Raw genomic sequence first — 17,808 nt, forward strand, 5'->3', positions numbered from 1 at the left:
CAAAGCACAAACATTTGCTGCACATTGCAAAATTATTTATTTACCCCCAACTCAATTATTTATTTACCCCCAATAAACATAAACAGCATAATAATGTTTGTGTTGACATGGAAAAATAATATATCAAAATCCTTTAATCATTTTACATTTGTATCTTACTTTTTTTCTTCTTTTTTTTATAGACGCCCCCCCCCCCCAATACATAACAGAACCATAGAATACATAAACAGTAACCTACATACCCACTCACACCTAAAAACATATACAACAATATACAACATATTAGGGGTGGGCGATATGACCTAAAATTAATATCACGGTATTTTTCATCTTTTGAACGGTGACGGTATAATATCACGGTATAACTTTTTTTTGGTACATTTTGGGAGGAGTAGCCTGTCCTGTCTCTCTTTAGTATGTGAATAAAGTTAATATTTTTATAATATAATAAGTAAATGGTAGGTATCCTTATCAAAAAGAGACATGGGAGAGTATTATGCATTCTCAACATTTATTTTGCAAAAAACCTAAAGATCTTACTTAACAGTGTACAACAAAACAAAAATTAGCAGTGTAATAACTAGGGCTGTTTTCGACTAAGGATTTTCATAGTCGAATCTGATTCGTTAGATTTTGCCGTAGTCGATTGATAGTCGAACCTTTTTTTTTTTCTTTTTTTTTAGATAGCAGCTAGATTTTTTCCATTTCAAACAAAAGAGCTAAAACACATCACACATATATTATAATATTTCATAAACATGAGGAGCAATATGAGAAATTTGGTGATCGTTGTTTAGGTACATTAAACCACGTAAAGCTTTTTAACGCACATGAGAACCGCGTGGAGTCAACTCGCACATGAGAACCGCGTGGAGTCAACTCACAGCCGCTCCGCAGCCCTGCTGAAAATGTGAAGCAGAAACGCTTAATATCAGATAACGTCCATAATAATTGGACTCCGGGTTCGATTTTTTTTACCATTTTCAGTGGTTATGAGGAGCAATATGAGAGGGAAATTTGGTAATCGTTGTTTACATTAAACCACGTAAAGCTTTTTAACGCACATGAGAACCGTGTGGAGTCAACCCACAGCCGCTCCGCAGCCCTGCTGAAAATGTGAAGCAGATTTTTGAATACATTTTTATTTATTTACATTAGTAAGCTACAGGACATCGTCTTTCAAAACATGACCTGCGCGAAAGCGAAAAAATAAATAAAAATGTACCCAGCCCTTCTGAAAATGCGAATGCGTCTCTGTCCCCAGCACATTTCAAACCAAAGGTTTGAGGTTCATAGTCGAATCAGACCTCTCCGAATCGAATCGTCGAATCCTCGACTATTAGAAGTCAGCCCTATTATTTAGAATTAGATATTGTTGATGTAAATGCAGCCGTTCAAGGAACATAATTGATTTATTACGGTATTGACGGTATTAGAAAATCCATGTCGTGGCGCAATGTCACACCGGTGATGACTATGACACCGGTGTACCGCCCACCCCTACAACATATACATTGTACATACATATACAACATATACATATACAACAACAATACAACAGCAGCAACCAATATTTTGGAAGAGAGAATGAATGAATGGTATTGAATGAAGTTAATTCTTTTATTGTTCATTCATTGATTATTTTGGATATGCCACATGGTCAGTCAATGGCTTGTTTACCCTAGATAGCATATTTTAAAGATGAGAAATGTAAATTCCAAAAGACCTAAAACTTCATAATTGTAAACAACCTTTATCCAGACTGTCAATCTCATTTTATTCATTTGGAAGTAGTTCTGATTGACTCCACGTGCTTGAGCTACTCCTCACAACTGGACTAATGGATGAGGAAAGGAAGTAATATTTTGGATCGTTCATTTTGATGCGTTCAGTTTAGACAGCGTGTTTGCATCTCGGTACAGACTTCCAAAGGACCCCAGCACTCGGAACGAGTGGATGGTATATTTCTACTGATGTCCTGGATTGCGTCTGAGGATTATATGTATGCTTGTTTGGAGCATTTCACTGTGGATTGTTTTCTAAACGAGGCACAATGTTATGCAGGGTTCACATACCCTGGAAATCCAGAGTTCTCGCTAGAGCACAAGTTGAATTTGCTCAGCGAGTTACTCTGGCGTTGAGTAATGATGCTCATTAAATATGCACTAGTATCCGAGCTGCACCAATCACATCGGGTTATCTGATATAGGCGTGCCAGAGGCGAGCTAAACAGATGACGACAGCGCTGTGACGTCGAAGTCATTAGTAAACATTGCAAGATGGCTATGGATGAACACCAGTTGTTTGAAGCGGCTTTGGCCGCTACAATGAAAGAGTTAGACTTGGCTTTTTATCTAAAAAAGGAACAGAAGACGGCGCTCTAATCGTTCCTTTGCAAGAAGGGCATTTTTGCTGTTTTGCCAACCGGATACGGCAAGAGTCTAATCTACCAGTTAGCTCCGCTGGTAACTAAGCGTATGGGGCTTGTTGTGATTGGTCGTAGTGTTATTCAATTGCGTGCAGTGAGATTTTCAATTGCATGCTTGGTGCCGCCCCTCGAGCTGGCCAATTTTCATTAGTCGATGCCAGACCATTAATCTTTCAGATTTAGGTCTGGATTTCCAGGCTAGGGTTCACATAGGCTATGTTCAAAATGCAGGTAAATGTGGATTTTTTGCTCATGTGACTCAGGTCTGTTTTTGTCATGTCAGTGTGAACAGTACAAACCACATGGAATCTGATATTTTTAATACTGATATGGGCCACTTCCATATGTGGTCCTAAATCCGATACAGGTCAGATGTTTTGCACTACAAATAAATTCGTAATTCCTTACTTTAATAACCACCGACCTCCATGTTTACTTGCGTATGACAGCGTGCTGCGTGATGTCTTTTATTGTTCTTTTGCTCGTGCGGGTCGGTCCAGGACTATGATCTGTTCACACTGGAATCTGATATTGACCACATTTAAAACAATAATGTGAATAGCTATTTAAAAAAATCAGATCTCAGCAATAAATCGGAATTGAGCACTAAGCCGCGCAGTGAGAACGTAGCCTAAACATTTGATGAAAGATGAAGCAGCAAACCATTCGATAGCAGTCACATCACAAATCGTGAGTAATTTTTTAATGCTTTGTCTGTAAATAAGCATTTATGATTAATATTTTCAAAACACTTACTCAACTCGCATACAATAGCGGATGGCATTGATAGTATAGCATTGAGTGTCAAAAGGAAAGTTGCAAATAATAATTCTTTAAGAATATATATAGAATATAGAACTTTTTTGTGTACAAAACCCAAAGGAGTCATGTTGACAAAGGAAAGGATCCTACTCGTTTCCATAGACACTCTGGACCTAGTACTCACCCATGGGTTTTCTATTTCTGATCTTGAAGTCTCCTGGGAGGTTTCTAATCCCATTTCCTTACAATCCCTTAAATAAATAATTCCCACCCTTAAACGCCCTTTTGATGTGATGCACCCTCAGTATTTTAAATCGTTAATGGAGTCTGTTGGCCTAGGTCTGTAATCCTTCCTGAACAAATGTTTACTAAGTGGTTCTGTCCATGCCTGCCTAAAATTGGCCACTGTTACTCCTTTACTCAAGAAGCCTTCTCTAGGCACATCTGTTTTAATTAATTTTCCTATTTCTGTCATTCCTTTTATCTCTAAGATATTTGAAAAAAGTTAAGTTGTGTCAACTTCAGTCATTTTTAAACAACAATCATATCTTTTAATTTTTTAGTCAGGTTTTAAGTCTTTTCATATAAATGAATCTGTGAGTACTCGATACTTAATTGGTTACTAATGCTGGTGATTCTGTGGTTCTAGTTCTTTTAGATTTGACTGTTGATTGCACATTACTTTTATCTAGTTTAGAATCCTATGTGTGGCGACAAGGTTTCATTCTTAACTGGTTTAAATCTTAATTTATCAGACAGATATTTTTCTGTCAGGATAGGCAATTTGACCTCCTCTGCTGCTCTCCTTAACTCTGGACTCCCCCCAGGGCTCTGTTCTGGCACCATCGCTCTCCTCTCTTTACATGCTTCCCTTGGGTTCAATTCTATTGATCTTTCCACTTCTATGCGGATGACACTCAGGTTTATTTGCTTAAAAAGAAACGACTCCTCGTTCTCGGCAATACAACCGTTAGCGTGTCTGGATGAGGTAAAGCTTTGGTTAGCTAGTAATTTTCTATCTTTAAATGAATCCAAGGCTGAGGTTATAGTTTTTGTCTCATCCGACAAATCTGAGGTCAATAACATTGACCTGTGAAATCTTTCTGTTTTCTGTAATTCCCAATGAGTACAGAACTTGGGTGTTTTCTTGGATAGTCGGCTAACATTAAACACGATTCCTCTGTTGTTGCCTCTAGTTTTTTTCAGCTTCGCCTACTATCTAAAATTAAACACTTTGTGTCTGAAAAAAAGAGTTATCCACTCCCATTCTTTGAGCTTAATTGGTTATCAGTTTAATTTAGGATTAATTTTAAAACTCTCTTATTTTTGTATAACTGCTCACATAATATAGCTCCTATTTATCTATCTGTCAAGTCAAGTCACCTTCATTTATATAGCGCTGTTTCAAAGCAGCTTTACAGTGATAATAGGAGATTTAGAGACGAACGTATCGCACGTAGCCAGGCTGGAAATGCGATCTAGCTAGGTAATAATCGATTTCATTTGAATTAACGTCTATGGTAACAGAGATTGTTTTGGATTTACAGCAGCTCTAGAATAAAGTTATTGTCCAGCTAAAGTTAGTTTTGATTGATTCACTTCTGTTGCAAAGATCATTAGTTATTAACTTAGGGGCCGCTAATACGACACCGTTCTAATCTGTCTGAACTACAGTATCAACTCAACTTTGTTTTAAGATCTGGTGATCAAAACTAACTAACAGTCCCTTGCTAGAGGCTGAAACGCTGAGGGGATAGAGCTTTTTCGGTGGTTTGGTCCAGATTATGGAATAGCTTGCTAGTACAACTTAGAGTAGCTCCTTCCTTGTCGGTTTGTAAATCTTTTTTGAAAACTCAAGCTTATGTTGTTCTTTGTAATGCTTTATATTTGGTTATTTGCATCTGTGATTGTCATGCTCCTGTACAGCACTTTTATGGGATGAAATTAGACTCATAAGGTTGATTAAGAATGCATGCACAATTATCCACAAACTTGATAAATGTTGCAGATATGTTTTACTATCCACAGCCAAATGCATTTCAACTTGCATGTGCAAAATTCAGAATGAAATGAATATGCAGCAGCTTGCACAAATAGAGACATTTTTATAAATACACATTTTTTCTTTTGTATTAGTGTATCATAATTTGCGCATGCAACAAAGATGATGTGCATTTGTGGATCAGGTGACCCGTGCATTGACGAAATTAGTCAATCTCATTTTATTCATTTGGATTTTGAGACTTACTTTTTGCAGTTTTCAAGCATTTCACAACCCACACACAAACAACTACCAATGATTACGCCTGGTTGGAAAGCACGCAAGTTGGAAAGCTTTTGTTTGTGAAAACTTTAGAATTATTATAAGTGAACCTCAAGGAACATATTTAAATAATAAAAAAGTAAAAATTGTCAATTATTTAATGTGTTACCATGACAACAGTATTTAAGAAATCAAAAATCTCTAAATCTAAATTTTAAACATCAAGTTTAGCGTCAGTTCTGGCAGGTCACGTTAGTCAAGTTCGCATCAGCTGACTCTCTGCTGATCCACGTCTAACAGAACCATACCGCCAATCCAAACTGTCTGCCAATTGTCAGTCGTATTTGACGATAGTGGTCCTGACAGAAATATTTATGTTGTAACTTGTAGTGTTGGTTGGTATTTGTATAGAGTGAACCCAAGAGTTAACACTCTTGAGTCATTTTTGTGTCTGCTGCATCTCAAAACAAGGTGTGTTTGTGTTTTTTTTGGGTAGGGATTACATGGACAGACTTCTAGATGAAACAGAAAGCACTGCCTCCAGTCGAGCAGCCACGCCTCTTCCTGCCGCCTCCAGCAGCTGCACCAGCCTATCAGAGCGAGAGGACACTAGCGGCCACAACGGTACAGTACAGTGTTGGTTTTTTACATACTAAATTGAAATGCTTTGGTGCCTCTTTCAAGATATTTAGTAGAAACCAGGTTGGATTAAATTTGTATGTGGTGTGTTTGATTCGTTTGTTACAACTATGCATTAAAGCCTGTTTCTGTGGTTCTCAATTCAGGACTCACCAGTCACAGCTCCAGTGCAGTCGCCACACAGATGTTGAGTAGTGTGAATGAGCTGAAGAGTGAATCTGTTCAGTCAAACGGAGCATCTAAACACAGTCTACTCGCAGATCATCTGGACTCCAATGGCTGTAACCTTACAGACACTCATAACTCAGACAGAAATGGCTCAGTTAATCACCAACATGACTGCCAGAGCCTAGACAGACCAACAAAAAAGTGCCGGACAGAATCAGAGTCACTGGCCCAGGTTGAGACGGACCCTTCCAGGGTAAAAGAAGACTGAGAGACCAAGACCAAAGGTCAGGCCAAAATCTTAAACTGGGGAGATGGGACAGGGCTGTGACACCTCTCACCCTATTCACCCTAAACCCAAAGCTGAGCTGCTCCAAAAACACCACCCTCCAAACCCAACCACAGCTGATTAATGCTCCTTTTTCAAGAAACCATTTTACAGAGAAATGTATATTCTATATGTAATGGAATTTTTCTGATATTTTTTTATCAACAAGATATTTATATTTTTTATTGAGACATTTTGACAATGGGTGAATATGCTGTATAAGCCATTATACGTAATACATGAGGATGAATGCTGGTGGGCGTGGTCTCTTGTGTTTAGGGCGGGGCCAGTATGTCTCCAGGCAAATCAAGTTGTTTTGGTTTACATTATATACTAATGTTTCACTGCTCAGCTGGTTTGTGTTAGTGGAGGCATACTGCGAGCTCCCCACAGATGTAGTCAAAATAAATAAGCCAATGGAATCACTCCTAAGCTTTGTGTTTGTAAAGTGTCCAGAAAATTTATTTGTTAGTTGTATTTTCTATTAACTGAGTGAATCTGTTTACTTTTCATTGTTTTGTTTTTTTTGGTGGTGTTTTTTAATAGTATAAAGGAAATGAAGCCCATTTTTGGGACCATTATTTAGCATTATACCTAAAGGTATCTAATGTTTTAGTCATTCTCATTCATTTCTCGTAGATTACTGTAATACATTGAGGAAAAATATCACCCAGTCTGGACACAATGATTGATTTAAAACTACATCTGCCATAAATAAAGACATTTTTTTATATATATACTACCGTGATATAGAAATACTTTTCTATGTACATATTTTCACATTAATGTATTACGAATATTCAAAAATGTTATAGCTCAAAAATGGGCTTCGTTTTCTTTGAGCAAAATATAATTTATTTCTTTTGAAAATTAAAAATTATTAGAGGGCATGTTATTGGCAGTACCCGTGGGCATTTCTCTTTGTTTATGATGGTAAAAGAGGCTCTTGTCATATGTGTAGGTTGGAATAGATTTCTTGCACATGTTGTTTTGATATTCGCACTGCAAATCCATTTTTAGATTTTACTTTTTGTGTATTTTGACATGATATTCAGAAGCTGATTGTGAGAACTCAAATTCTTGCAATTAATGAAACTGGATAATTATACGGTTTGTAGCTAACGAACTATAACAGAATTACCAATAACAGTGAATTTAAGTAACATGTTTCAGCCAACAGTTTTAAAAGCAGTCAGAATTAATAGTTATATAATTCAAATCAATGCAAAGATTTACTCCAAATTTATGAAATAGCCCAGAGGAATCTATGGAATATCTTTGACCAAAAACAATGTTTTTTTTTTATTATTATTCATTTTTTTAAAACTGTTTACTTTGTGGGTCAGTTGGATTTAACAAGTTGCACTTCCCTAGAGCCATGTTTATTGCAATGTTTTTAATTAATGAAACATGGAAACTGGATCTTATGGCCACAGATATGTCCATAACCACATTTTAATAATAATATTTGAGTATTTTGTTGACAGAAATTCACTGTAATACAGCTCCAGTACTCCTTTACAAACATGCACTCAGCTTCTAGAAAAAAGTTTGCTTTTATACCTCGTTCTGTGGTAGATGTTCATTTACACTTAAGAAATCATGGTGCTATATTTCCTCTGGTCATCTTCATTGGCTTATTTATTGTCAGTTGTGTTGTTTGTCACCATTTGAAGAGTTCTCTTAGCTTCATGTATGTGACTGTAGCATTAATCTTATTTTAAATGGTCTAGAGTGCGATGTATGCACTCATTCTGATCAGAACTTATGCATTAAATACATCTTAATTAGCAATGATTTTGGAATCCACACTGGTTCATTACTGATGGTATTTTTGGAGTAGTGCAGAGAGGTGTTTATTTAAATTGATGAACAGACTTTGATCCACTGCCATATATCTAATATATGTTATTGTGAATTAACTGAGCAATGGAAATACTACATCAGAATGCAATGGCGATTCCAGTAGGGTCGCAGAAGGTTTCCTGTGTCTTCTGTCTTTTATTAGTACTTCTATGCAAAACCCTTATTTCTGTTTGGCTCTAATTAAATTAGAACAGAACAAAAGAAAACAGATTTTGTTATTTCATCTGATTCGAATTTGTAAAAAGAGCTCAAATTTTATCTATTGGCCAATGGCAACAAAGGTGGAAAAAGGCGATTCCTTTTCGATATATCAATTCAGGTTTTTTTTTTTTGTTTTTTTTTTGCATGTAGGCAAAATTCCTGGGGTTTTTATAACCTTATTATAACCTTTTAATTCAATATAAGCTCTATCAACAGCTTTTGCGGCATAATGTTAATTACCACAGAAAATAATTTTAATTCCTCACTAACAAATAAACTCATCCAATACAGAAAAGTTTTTAATTTTTTTATTGTTTAGAATTGATCAGTTCAATTTGAACTAAGATAGAGACATTTACAATTTACAGAGACAAAAGAAAATGTTGATCTCATAACATAGCAAAGAAAATAATTTGTCATCCATCCAAAAACTTCAATAAAACTATTTTTTTTTACACTTTTTTTTTTTAACATTCGTCTTTCCAAATATCATTAGACCATTAAAAAATTATTTAAAACAATTATAGAAATACTGTGCATGATTTACATAATGCAAACAATCCATCTCGTTTTTTGTTGTTTTTTTCTAAATAAACAAAATCAACATTATTAAATGTAAAAAAATAATTTAAAAAAAGTCAGTTACCATGGCAACAGAAACTGATTAATGAAAAGTACCAAAGTTGCTGAAAAGATTGCTGGACACAGTTGAACTCAAGGCGCTGTGAAATGAGATGGACTGGGTTCTTGACTCCCAACATTCTCCTATTGTTCCATCAACTTGTTTCTATTAAAAGACACAACATTTTACATGTCATCTAAAATACATTTATCCTTACTCAATAGTATTAAACAAAATGAAACCATGACATGGAAATTGTGAGATGGATTTGAACAGATCCTTGTTTTGATTCACACACAAATACACATTTTTCCTGCACTTACTTTTTTGTTCCTTAGTGAATGTGATGTGCGAGTACACAAGACTGCCAGCAATGCTATTGGGGGGAAAAGGTAAGAAAAGTAATTTTTTTTTTAGTGTATGGGTAATACAGATTTACATTTTGAATTCTTTTTGAATTTTGTTTTTATTGACATTTAATATCTTAATTATTTCTTCTAAATTCATGTTTTCTGAGAAAATCCAGAATTTGTCAATGTTGCCGCACCTTGATCATTCAAGGAAAAGAAATCACATTTTGTAGTTTCTTTTACAGTCTTTTCATAAGAATGAATGACTCTCACACTGAGATAAAATTCTGTGGCTAAGTTTCTTCACTGTCATTTTACAATGGACCTTTTTACCTGATGTTTAGCCCGATAAAGTTAACCCAAGTAAAGATGTAATCTCCACCAAACACCATCCCGATGTATGTCACTAAGATATTCTGTTGGGTTGGTTAAAGGAAACACAGTTAACTCTTAACTGATCATATTTACAGTACAACTTCTCAATCGCCAAGATTCAGTGAATTACCAACCTTGATACAGCCAACAATTGTAGTCGTCAAAGCGGAGTTATAATGTGTGCATAACATAATTGAGTACATGAGTATAAACCTGCCAAAACAACCAATGATATTAGAATCACAAAAAAAGAAAAAAGAATATAATTTTTAACATCTCAAAAAATTACAAAAACAAAAAACAGCTTAAAGGTGAAGTATGTAGTTTCTGCAACACGTAGTGGAATTACAAAAGTACAGCATATTTAGTAAACGCCCCTTTCGCACGTCACGCCTCCCCCAACTCAAACACTACAAACACAACTCTTATGGGTGCTTGTGCAGGCACGTCTCAACCATAGACTGTAAAAAACAATGGACGTGGTGTCCATGACATCACCCGTAGGTTTCTGAAGAGCATTTTTGAAGCCCAAAGTGGGCGGAGCCGGCCGTAGCCATCTTGGCAGCGCGTCACTGCGCGCCACTCCCGGATAAACGAAAATGGGCAAAGAGGCGGGATTACTGAGGTGACGTGACGCTAACAGACAGTAGACAAACTGCTAGTAGTGACAGCAGCCGAAATCCACCTGTCACTCAAGTGGCCACGCCCTTAATTATGCACAAATTTAAGGCTTAATATAATTTAAACGGATGAGTTATAAAAAAATTCACCTCCCTCACAGTTGTCATGAAGGACAAAATTAGCTATATAGACCAAAACCACTTTTTGTACCAGGCTGTAAACATTTTTTTCTGGTGTAAAGTTGGGCATTTTAACATGGGATTGACTCTCTTTTGGAGCCTGTCTCTAGTGGCCAGTCGATGAACTGCAGTTTAAGTCACTTCCGTGTTGGATTCAAGAGAGAGACCTGAAGGTTGCCGCTTGGTCTCAACGGGTTAACATAGACTACTTTCAATGAAAGGTCCAATATATTAGGAATCATTTTAGCTGTGTTGCTATGTGTCATGAGTAAGCAGTTGAGTAGGATAACACTGTAGAGCGACTGTGACTTTTAAGTAAAGAAAAAGATTAGAAATATCAGACTTACCCCATGACACAAGACAACACAAACTGAATCACAAAGAAAACGTCGGTCCAACCATCATACTCCAAAGTCTGAAAATTCACAAGAGATCATATTTATTCTTTTTATTGGTTTTTATGTACATTTTCTTAAAAAGTAAAGCAGAATTTAGATCTATATTTCCAACTGTCCTTCATTTATCAAAACATTTAGAGTAATAAATAAATATGTTTATTTATTAAAATTCTTACTTTCTGAATGTCTCCAGTTAAGTATGCTAAAATCATAGTGGGAATAATCATGAATAAAGCATTGTAATACAGCAGCCCATATTTTCCAAGTTCCTGAAATGCAAGGAGGGGGAAATCATTTGGTAAAATAGGAGACAAATTAACCAACATTTTTAACTAGACTTTATTTTAGACTAAAAATGGGTTAAAAGAAGGGGGTCAGCAGGTCTCTGTTGCAGGTGCCAAATATCATATTTGCACATTGATTGACAAGAATTCTAAAGTAACAATGTATTCTGTCCAAATAAAATATCTGTGATATAAAAAAAAAAACTAAAACATACATTTTGTAGACAGACTATTAGGCTGGGCTCATGAAAGCATGAAATTGGGGAGACACCACAAGCCTAAACACTACTCCCGGTTTCACAGACAAGGCTTAAGCCTAGTCCTAGACTAAAATGCATGTTTGAGTCATTTTAACGGAAAGCAACTGGCCATAACATATCTTAAAATATGTCAGTGTCATGGCTTTTTCTCTAGATGCACACCAGCACATGTTTTTTTCTAAGGCACATTTATAAAAACTACTCAAATGTCCAAACTAAACTGGACTAATTCTGGCTCAATCAAAGTCTGTGAAACCAGGCCCAAGTGTTTAATTCAGGATTATTGGGTCATTTTTTCCCAGTCATTTCCATGGCGAAACATGTCCTATTTTAACTGAATTCACCCTAACTAAGAAATGAATAAAGATGACAGAATGTACAGTTTCCATATACACATATTAAACACTTGTGTATCATAGACTGAACACAAAAGGCATACTCTTTATAAACCAGAACAACTGATAGAGTTATTACTAGCTATTACTTGAAGCCTTGTTCACAAAACTGTTCACACTGAAAAAGCATTGGCACATTCACGGCCATGCGAAACAGAGATCATGGGACTTTTGTTGCACACACTCTTGCACTTGTGTGGACATGTCAAGCATAAACTAGGCTTAAGGGTTAAATTACCTTGGAGTCCAGTTTTTGTTTCATATAAGCCCCATTTGCAGCAGTCAGAATGTTGTTAAGTGTAATGAACACATATCCATGGAGGTCAAAAGCTAAATCTGTGCTGTGAAAGTCAAATGAAGGCAAATTAATCGAGGTGACAAGCCATTTCTCAGATTTCAAAAGAACCGGCACTGTTCATAAATACTCCTAAAACACAGCAGAGTTGCGATTACATTCATAAACAGGTGAAAAGAAACTGTTTTTCTGTGAGGTCAAGGAATTAAATATCAAATGCAATATTTTTATCGAGTTTGCATTTGAAGCTACCTTGCAGCAATAAAAGCTCCTAGGATCATGGTGAATACGGTTGCCTTTATGGACCATGAAAACGTCTTTCTGCAAATAGAAAAACAACAAACAATAAATGTGAGTGTAAATCTCACATCTCGTACAACTTGAACAGGGTCAACTGCAAACTGATACAAAAGCAGAATCATACTGTGGAGACATACTTTAGGAGGTAACCCTCAAACAGCATTGTGAATAAAATGGAGAATCGCCTGAGCACAGTAAACATTGGAAGACTGCAAAAGAGATCATACAGCATGTTATATTATTGTACATTCAGTATATAATACAACAACAACAACAACAGCTGTACATGAAAGTTTACAAAAGTTTTGAAGCTTTGTTTTCTTTTCTTCAGAATACCACACACTTACTTCAGCTGTTTCGTTCCAAACAGGCCTGTTAACTGATTTCCCACATACAGAAAGGGAAGTGGAAATACCTACACAGTAAATATTGTGAGAATTGAACTTATAGTGTGTTTACGTGAAAACTGAAGTATAGTTTGGCCTTGAGTGTGCTCAGACCTACCTTATGAGGTACATGCCTATCAAAATCTGGGACATCGACCACATTTAATGATTTTGCTGCTCGCAGCACAACAACAGTTGCAAACATCTGCAAACAACATAATGAACTTTCATCAGCTACTGGAATCGAAGTGCTAAATGTATGTAAAATATATGTTTAATAAACAAAATGCTTGATCCTAGACAGCAACATGGTGTCGGCCCAGATCCGGCCCACATCTGGGCCTTGTGGAATCCACATGTACCAGAAAGCGGGCCGGATCTGGGTCGACACTATGTTGCTGTCTGGGATGTCACAGTCATTAAAACACCAAATACTGCAAGTAGGCCTACATGTGTGAATTAATCTAACAGATTATGAAAGCTAAGTGCTGACCATGTATATTCCACCTTATTTCTGAGAGCAATTGTTCTATTTAGATGAATATTGAGCAAGTCAATGCAGTGGCATGTCACTAAACTAAAGTGAGGTTAATCTCAGAAAACCTGACAAGAAAATGTCTTATTACACAGTTGCTTGGAACATCCTGTGGTCAATCGCAGGATTGAGCAGTCAAATATTTCAGTACAATGAACAATCTGCAGTCTCTCTCTATATTCAAACACAGATGAGAAGAGATAATTGGCACCATTTTATGTCTTGAAACAGATATACTGACTATGGCTTCTGACTTTAGTACTACTGTCATGATAAACACCTAGGCTAACTTTTGCTAACTTTGCTCCAGTTAAAATAAGAAAATGAGAAGATCGCTCCTGTTTTGTTGTTCTTCTGAGCGATCTTCTCATTTTCTTCTTTGAAAACGATGAAGTCGTTTTTTTTATTTTTTATTAAATATATAAATTATATTTATATGAAATTATTTAATTATCTTGAAGCTTCTGCTAAGATAACTAGACCATTGCAACAATATAATATTAAATTATTCATTATGCATTATTCATCTGCAATTCACTCAAGTAATGTGTAGAAAGTACCAAGCATAAGTTTCCAGAAGTACTAAGATAATTAAATAATTTCATATAAATATAATTTATATATTTAATTATAATAAAAAAAACGACTTCATACAATAAACGATTTCTTTAAAATGTTATGAAATTGTCAGTGGATCTAATTAATAGGCTTCGTGAGATTCACAATTAACACACACTGAAGACAAATGATCAGAAATGTAACGGCATGAGCAATAATATTCTTACCTGGCCAATTCCCAATGCTAAAGAGGAAGGAAATCTGAGTGGGAAAACACAGAATAACAGTGCACAAAATAATAAACATCTTAATGAAATGCATTTAGACCGCTCATTTACTCGAAACGATTAATATGTCTAAGTGTCCACACTGTCTATGCAAATAGTTTTGTTTAAAAGACTAAAAATCATAATACGGGAGATTAGATTACATTAGAGTAAACAGTAATGTATTAACGTGTTTGCATATGTGCTAACAGCAGCTATGACCAAGCAATATGTCATATCATAGCAAAGGTGAGTGAGAGTCAAAATATCGCGAAACAGAATTTACGCGGTCAGATCCTTCACTATACTTTCTCGGTCGCATCTGGTAATAAAACACACCTATTGAATATGAATGTGCTGAAAGAAAACTTGAATGAATATGAATGCGATTCATTACCTGTAATTAGTAAGAACACTCTTGTTAATGACAACAATGACAAAAGAAGAGATCCCGTAGAAAACTGCAGCAAATAACTTCAAAAATAACGTAGATTTGCAACCGCTTTCTCCTAGCAAAACATTATCTTTTGCGTTATTCTGAGTATATCTCGCAGAGTGAACTTTTCGTATGTCCGCCATGTCTACCTGATGCTAGTGTTTATCGGAGGAAAAGGTCCAATAACTTTTCTGCACAGTAAAGTGTTCCCTTCACTCGTTCACTAAAGTTTTAAAGGGACAGTGTTCCACGGACCTTTTTCACATTTCCGGGTGTGGAACGCGGAAGCGGGGCCGTATCGGGTCCCTGGCACTGTTAATGGACCCTTTTCACATCTCTGGGGTTCTCAGAAGTGGATATCCTCATAGTTTGGTAAACTTCTATAGCAGTGAACAGGAAACTACTGCAAATGTATTTTTTTTATTCCCATTTGCTCCAATAGCAAAATTATTGCATTATTGCAAAACATTATAAACAGTAGCCAGCAGGTGGAGCTAAAGCACCTCAAATATGCACTGTACACAGCAGTTGAGTGGTAAACCACATTTTGCTTACAAAAACCTCATAAGTGAGGAGTAGGCCTACATATTTGTGCATATAGTGATTGATCTTGTGATCTTTAAAAAAAAAAAGGAAAAAAAAAAAGTACATGAGCTATTTGTCACACTTTCGCTAATATTTCTGAGGGTAGGTTTATTATTATAAGTTAATTTTTGTAGGCACATAACTTCAACTCTTGCCTACAAAAAGATACAGTTTATTTATATAGCAGCCTATATTTGTTGGCCTTTCAGCAAAAAATAAAACAATGAGTCTGAAACATGTAGAAACATGTGGAAGTTCAAAAACATAAAACCTAAATTTGACAGTGTTTTACTATTTAATTTGACATTTTCTCACTGTATAGTAAAGTATTTTTCCTATACAAATTACAAGAATTTTTGCAGTGTTGGTCGCGAGTCATTTTAAGGGATTCCCTGGTGGTAATGAGGTTGTTTTGTCATTGTGTTAAACTGAAAACGATTAAAAACTGCAGACCTGTTTCAGACCATTCAACAAATCAGGTGTACCCCATTTGTCTGCAGGATAAGGGCCCAATGTGGATTTATGAGCTGTAAGAGGCAAAATCCTAGATTTAATCTGCTGCCTGTTTGAGGGAATGTGGCCCTCAGACCCCAATTTTCACCTCGGTATCACTGCTCTTACAACAGCTCACACTTGTCGGGATGTGTGATCCTGTCATAGGGGGATGGGTGTGAGTGTACTAGTGCTTAGTGTTACTGGAGGGTTTTGTTGGCGTGCACCTTAAAGATCATTTGAATTTTGATGCCACCGAATGTTATTAACTCATTCCTATAGATGTTTTAGAGCATGGATAGGCAACTCTGGCCCTCGAGATCCACTTCCCTGCAGAGTTTAGATCAAACTCACCTGCCTGTAGATTTAATAATAATATTGAAGACTTTGTTAGCTTGTTCATATGTGTTTTATTAGGTTTGGAGCTACGCTCTGCAGTAAAGCTACCAAACAGTTTTGGTTATGACTGACTTCCATTGTAGACAAAAAAATACAAACATATCTATCAAACAAAATATCTTCTTTTTTTGTTCCACAGAATTTGGAACGATATGATCATGTTGAGAAAAAAAAAATGCTAAGTATACTTGCAGCCAGACTCATTTAGTATACTTCAACTGTGTTAATGATTAGTTAACTTGAAGTGTGCTAATTTGGAACAACTAATTTTATTTTATAAGTATATTTTAGTAGTAATTAAATTGTAGTAAAGCATAACTTTAAGTGTATTTAGTGTACTTTTATGTACTATATTGGAACAACTTCAAGTATACTTAGTATACTTTAAGTATATGCCTGTGTAGGGACCAATTAGATGTTTGATTAGTAATATTAAAGTGAAGTATACTTTATTTGCCAAGTGCATTACAAATTCATTACGAGTGTCTTCGAAACACACAAGCAATATACCATAAGTGTATTATATTTGTATAAAAAGTATATGCACAGTATTAACTTTGGCTTATTCCAAATACTACAAATTGCACACTTTGTCTTCGATAACAAATGCACATTAATAAACAAATATTACTTAGCTATACTTTGTACAATATACTATTGTATATTATAATGTATTTTGAAAGTATACTTTGAAATGCACACAGGTAAAATATACCTAAAATATATTTTTAAGTAAAGTGCAAATAAATACTTAAAAAACAAACAAACAGAATTTTCCCTTCAAGTATATTTTTTATAAAATATATTTTTGGAAAATATACTAAAGTACAATTATTTTAAAGTGTGTTAAAATTTGTATTGTGAAAATATGTAAAAGCATGATGCTAATATACTTTTAATATATTTAATATACTTTTAATATATTTAAAGATATTTGCAATGTACTATTGAAAAAAGGAATATATTTCAAATACAATAAACTATCCTTTTTTCACTAAGGGAGGGTGAGAAATTGATGACATAATTTTTATTTTTAGATGAATTATCCCTTTAAGACATCATTGTGTGTGTGTGTGTGTGTGTGTGTGTGTGTGTGTGTGTGTGTGTGTGTGTGTGTGTGTGTGTGTGTGTTTGTGTGAAAGAGATTTTCATTTCCAATCAAAGTGAAAATATAGACTGGTGGCCCACTTTAGTTGGCGAGGCATTGATGTTAAAAAAGAAAGTTGCAGTGGAATTTTAATGAAAGCATGTCACCTTTAAAATGTCATTTCTCATCCACTGACCTGCTGATTCTCACCTCTTCCTTTCCAGAGTAATAAAACCAGCCCATCCCTTGATGACCCTATTATTCCCCAAAAACAGCCCAAGAGCCAAAACCAACTGCAAATCTGCTTAACAACATCTATCAATCTTTAACTGG

General features: G+C 35.5%; 2 protein-coding genes across 3 annotated transcripts in view; one reads left to right on the top strand and one right to left on the bottom strand.

Moving 5' to 3' along the window:
* The window catches only part of mier1b (mesoderm induction early response 1b, transcriptional regulator), a 31,998-nt gene extending 23,621 nt beyond the window's left edge, over window positions 1-8,377 (top strand). Inside the window, exons 12-13 of the mRNA XM_079877340.1 lie at window positions 5,950-6,077; window positions 6,239-8,377. Of these exons, the coding sequence (XP_079733466.1) occupies window positions 5,950-6,077; window positions 6,239-6,528 (418 nt within the window). The 3' untranslated portion in view covers window positions 6,529-8,377. The remainder of the gene's footprint in view (window positions 1-5,949; window positions 6,078-6,238) is intronic.
* Window positions 8,378-8,969: 592 nt separating this feature from the next.
* Window positions 8,970-15,150, bottom strand: slc35d1b (solute carrier family 35 member D1b). 2 transcript variants are annotated; one of them, XM_079877353.1, is made up of 13 exons: window positions 14,874-15,148; window positions 14,438-14,471; window positions 13,236-13,322; window positions 13,079-13,146; window positions 12,869-12,940; window positions 12,684-12,752; window positions 12,375-12,477; window positions 11,374-11,466; window positions 11,147-11,214; window positions 10,134-10,212; window positions 9,958-10,040; window positions 9,598-9,650; window positions 8,970-9,439 (listed from the first exon to the last, which is right to left on the bottom strand). In XM_079877353.1, the coding sequence occupies exons 1-13, from the start codon at window positions 15,053-15,055 to the stop codon at window positions 9,429-9,431; spliced, it is 1,002 nt and encodes a 333-aa protein (XP_079733479.1). In that variant the 5' UTR covers window positions 15,056-15,148; the 3' UTR covers window positions 8,970-9,428. The 2 variants fall into 2 exon arrangements, with proteins under 2 accessions (XP_079733479.1, XP_079733480.1); XM_079877354.1 differs by lacking the exon at window positions 11,374-11,466 and having other exon boundaries at window positions 9,331-9,439; window positions 14,874-15,150.
* Window positions 15,151-17,808: the final 2,658 nt, after the last annotated feature.

Source organism: Squalius cephalus (assembly GCF_949319135.1).
Source record: "Squalius cephalus genome assembly, chromosome: 7".
NCBI lineage: Eukaryota > Metazoa > Chordata > Actinopteri > Cypriniformes > Leuciscidae > Squalius > Squalius cephalus.

Coding starts and splice junctions, on each gene's coding strand:
- slc35d1b (XM_079877353.1), bottom strand. CDS start 15,055: ATGGCGGACATACGAAAAGTTCACTCTGCGAGATATACTCAGAATAAC. Junction 13,323..14,437: donor TAGCATTGGGAATTGGCCAG/GTAAGAATATTA, acceptor TGTTGTTTGCAG/ATGTTTGCAACTGTTGTTGT. Junction 12,478..12,683: donor GGAGCTTTTATTGCTGCAAG/GTAGCTTCAAAT, acceptor TGACTTTCACAG/CACAGATTTAGCTTTTGACC.